This window comes from Amphiprion ocellaris, chromosome 8, assembly GCF_022539595.1.
Source record: "Amphiprion ocellaris isolate individual 3 ecotype Okinawa chromosome 8, ASM2253959v1, whole genome shotgun sequence".
In the NCBI taxonomy this organism is placed as follows: Eukaryota; Metazoa; Chordata; class Actinopteri; family Pomacentridae; genus Amphiprion; species Amphiprion ocellaris.
Genome location: NC_072773.1, coordinates 11121158 through 11125552, shown reverse-complemented (window position 1 = coordinate 11125552; position 4395 = coordinate 11121158). Strand labels below are relative to the sequence as shown.

Genomic DNA, 4395 nt, shown 5'->3' with positions numbered 1-4395 from the left:
CCTGTCTCTCTCTCTCTTGGCTACAAATGATCACTTGAACAATAAATCCACAGAGTGACTAAAAACAAAAAAAAAAAAACACCCACACAACTGAAATCCCTTTTGGCAGATGTAACTTTGCGCATTCATGATCTTCAAAATCAACAATATTTTAAGGGATTATGAACAACTGACTTGTCGGTTATTATAGGTCAAGGACTGTGCTCTATTAATAATTTCATGCGTTTGTCTGTCCTTCATCTGAACTTGGAAATTGATTTCAGGAAATTTATGGATGAGAAAGCCCAGTAAAGAAAATGACATTGTTTCCTTTTGAGCTTTTGCAGCGCTGGCTCTGTGACAATCACTGCATTCTGTGCTAATCATCTTAATTTTTCCCGTACACAATATAATATGACTCACAGTTGGAGCACTCTAACAGCTTGAATCAGCATGAAACTCTCCCGGCCCAAACATCAGCACAAAAGATTAGGAATCTGTTGTAAAGTGCCTGCTTTTTGTCAAATTTCCGAGGTGCAAGCTTTTGTGCACAGAAACCCATAAAGCTGCATTTTGTCATCAGTTGTATCGATGAAGTGTTGTAAATTTGCTGCTGCTGTGATTTGCTCCTCTCACTGCCTTCTTCTCCATGGCAACAGCAGCTGAGGCTCTTGGATAAAACTGGAGTGTTGTGTTTCTACGTTCAGTAACATTGAGAACATAAAAAAAAAGAAAACTTGCAATAGGGAAACATTCTCAGCTCTGGGGATTTAGAGACAGAGGCAGATATTTCTTATTGCATATTTATTCATTTATTATGTATTTAAAGAGCAGGGGGAGACTAAAACAGTGCTTTAACACAGAATGGGTATTATTGGTGGGAAGATGTGTGTGCTCACTTTGCTCCACGTTTGCTGGATGCATAAATTCTGAGTACATTTTTGTTTCCACCGGCTCCAAATGGACAAACAGAATATGTAAAGCAATGTCCTCTCTATGGTGATAGAATATCTTACCAGTGTTTAGAATTCAGCCACTGACCAAATTATAAAAAGCATCTTTTCAGTCATCTGTCTCTGTTCCACTTTAGTGGATTGACGTTTCTGGACAGCATCAACCCACGCAGCATCCTCATTCTGATGCAATAGCAGTAACATACCCACACACTCCACTAGTGATCGCTCAGGGGGCCATCAGCAGCTCCTTTCCCTCTTGTTGCTCCATGCTTTTGTGTGCACAGAGGCCAGGGAGCAAGGCTGTTATCAGGGGCAACAATGCAGAGACAGTGCAGGCATGGGTGTGAGCAGGGCAGGGCTGGCTGCTCTCTGATCAGGGAGCTCAGCTGGATAGTTTCTCCCAGGAAGATAACTTTGTTCTCAGCCAGGAGAGATGACATCATGACGGATGGCAATGAAGACGTGGGCTCAAGGGGCAGGAAACGTTATCTCCAACGGTGGCACCAAGGGGACGGAGACACACACGGATCACACGACCGCTTACTGATACGCAACTCCAGTGAACAGTAGTCACTCCCCATTGAACACAGTCAGGAACACACAACTCTGACACATCTAGTCTTCCAGTCAGTCTAGGAGGTGTCTGTCATTTAAAAGGCAGAATCAGACAGAGAGAGGCCAGGTCACAGTGCGCTGTGGGATCGCCACTTTCCTCCACACACCACATTCTGGGACATACACTGAAGAAACAGAGCTCAGCAAGGAGTCCAGTCTATACTGCAGGTTTGTACTGCATGCAGCTACATTATACAGACTGTATGAATTCTGTTCAAAGTCTATTAATATGCACAATAACACTGCACATTCTGTTTTTGATGCAGAAGAACAGAGGTTAATAAATGTCTAATTCAGTTAATGTTATAGATCAGTTATTCTTACCAGCAGGAGTTCAGTCCAAAATAAAAAGACATTCCAGTGCTGTTTTATAAGATTTTTCACTTTAGGCTTAAAATCTAGTTTCTACAGATAAGGTTTTTACCACTGATATTTGGTTTCTCCAACTTAGCACTCCTTGGAACTCTTCAGTTCACCAGTAAGATCAGGTACCTAAAAGCTGCTCTTATTAAAGGTCTATAACAGATTTGTAAAGCATTAGTAAATCATCTATTAACTAATTCTAGAAACAAATAAAAAACATAAAGCCTTTTTAGAGGGTGGTGATCTTTTGATAATTTGCATTTATAAATATAGCAAAGATGTAGATACTGACAAGTACTATTGAAAGAGAGAAGGGTATGACATGCAGCAAAAGTCCCTGACCAGAATGGAACCAGTTTACATGATTAGCATTTTAATAACTAGACAGCCAGGGTGCACACATTTTAACACCTCTTTCAAGTGATAAATCATTCTAATAATCCACAGAGATTCAGGGATCAAAAACAAGCAAAACCGAGCAAAGCCCCAGGAGTCCTTTAAGATCAGTTTGTCTAACTCTTGCTAACTAATCATTGCTTGCTTTGAATTTCCCCAAAGCTCGGAGGCTTTCATCCTGCTGTATAACTGACAGTGAGGACTGTTTGCACACTGAGACATCATGAACTCATAATTGATAACGAAGGCTGAGCTGGGTTTTGATGTGTGATGATGCAGGTTACACAGGTTTTTACTCATTTTTCATATTTGGTTTGGTTTCTGGAAGTCTAACACTAACTATTCTGCATAGGTTTGTATCTTACATTTAATGCAAATTGCATTCAAATTGTTTACTCTGTAAAATCCATGTGCCAACAACACTTTATTAGATTAACAGAACTGAATAGAATATGTAAAATATAATGTAAATAGAAACATATAGATACAAAATGCACAATAAAGTGTAAAATATACTATGAATAAAAATGTACTAAATTGAAAAATGCACCATGAAGTGTCAAATGCTAACAATAAAAAAATATACAGTGAATAATTAACAAGTGAATAAAACAAACAGTAAAACTTTACTGTCATGAACGTTCAACTTCTGTTAACAAAAGTTGTTTTATTGGCAAATTTTACACCAGTTTCATACTTGAAAGTGTTAATTCCCAACTTTTAAATATACCGTCTGAAAAGAACAAGCAATCTAAACAAGCAAGTTCCTGGGACTAAACCCTAAGCTTTGCAACATTTCCTTTTGACTTTTAGGCGCTAGTTTTCATCATCAAGTTACAGTGATCTTCATTAAAACTGATGCATAACAAAGCTGTCTTCTATCCAGGTTTTTGATGGTGCATGATGTGTCGTCTCCTGAACGTCTTGTTGGCATTGTTGAGTCGCTTCCTGTTTGCGGTCCACGGGGTGCTGACGGTGTGGCGTGTGGTGGCTGTTAAAGGGGATCCACTCTATTGGCTGCTGCTGACGGGTGTGGCACTGCTGGGAGTGGAAATGGCTGTCACACTGAAATGCACCCGTAATGCTGAGTGGAAATGGTAACGCTCACAGAGCTCATACCTACGAACCCAAACATGAATTTACACTCACACAACACACTGCTTTAACATCAGGAGCAGGCTTTAGTATACTACGCTACACGAGACTGCATATATGTATTTCTATATATTTTAACCATCAAATAGTACTTGTCAGAGCAGAGCAGATCAGGAGCATCACCAGCAGCAGTACTGACAGCAGTTATATCGTGTACATTAAGTAGTGGTGTTAGTAGTGCTTTAGCAGATCTTTATGTGTCTATACAGGAGGCACTCAGGGTCAATATTGAGCTGCAGGTCCTCTGCATTTTAAAAGTGCTCAGGGCCTAATACACAATCACTGTGGTCACAGAAATGAGTACATCCCTGTGCAATATCACTTAAATATTTTTTTTCAAAATTAAAACCTATAATTGCATTATTCCTAAGTTGACAAATAGTGTGTTTTCTCATATAAATAACTATTTTGAAAATACAGGAATCAAAGCAGAAATTTAATGCAAGAAAAGTGAATACATCTGTGATTTCTGATACAAGTTAGAAAACCTGCCATCATCGAAAATGACTACGAGTGCAGAACTGTGTGAACATCTGATTTTCATTATTTTTTTCTCTGCTTTGGCCATATGGGATGTACATGTCTGCATCATGGCTCCAAAAAAAAACAGAACTGTCAGAGGCACTGAAAAATCTGATCATGAGACTTCCCAAAGATGGAAAAGGATGCAGGAAGATTGATGACCAAATAAAAATCTGTGAACACCCAACTGCAGCAGCGATCAGGAAGTATCAGTACCACTTGTCAGAACTGCAGTGGCCGTTCTCATGCAATGGACTACTTGATCAATCCAGCTCTGAAAAACAGACAGGCAGGTGCTTCCGACTTAGCAGAAGGGTTATCAGTTTAAATTAGCGTTTCTGTAGCAGCTCAGACAGTGTGAAAAACACTGTATAACATCAGACTCTATGGATGGCATCCAGGAACAAAA

At 39.5% G+C, this 4395-nt stretch overlaps 1 protein-coding gene across 1 annotated transcript in view; it reads left to right on the top strand.

The window, feature by feature from the left end:
* Window positions 1–3212: 3212 nt before the first annotated feature.
* The window catches only part of LOC111564728 (transmembrane protein 26), a 106357-nt gene continuing 105174 nt past the window's right edge, over window positions 3213–4395 (top strand). Inside the window, exon 1 of the mRNA XM_023264495.2 lies at window positions 3213–3406. Within this exon, the coding sequence (XP_023120263.2) occupies window positions 3213–3406 (194 nt within the window). The remainder of the gene's footprint in view (window positions 3407–4395) is intronic.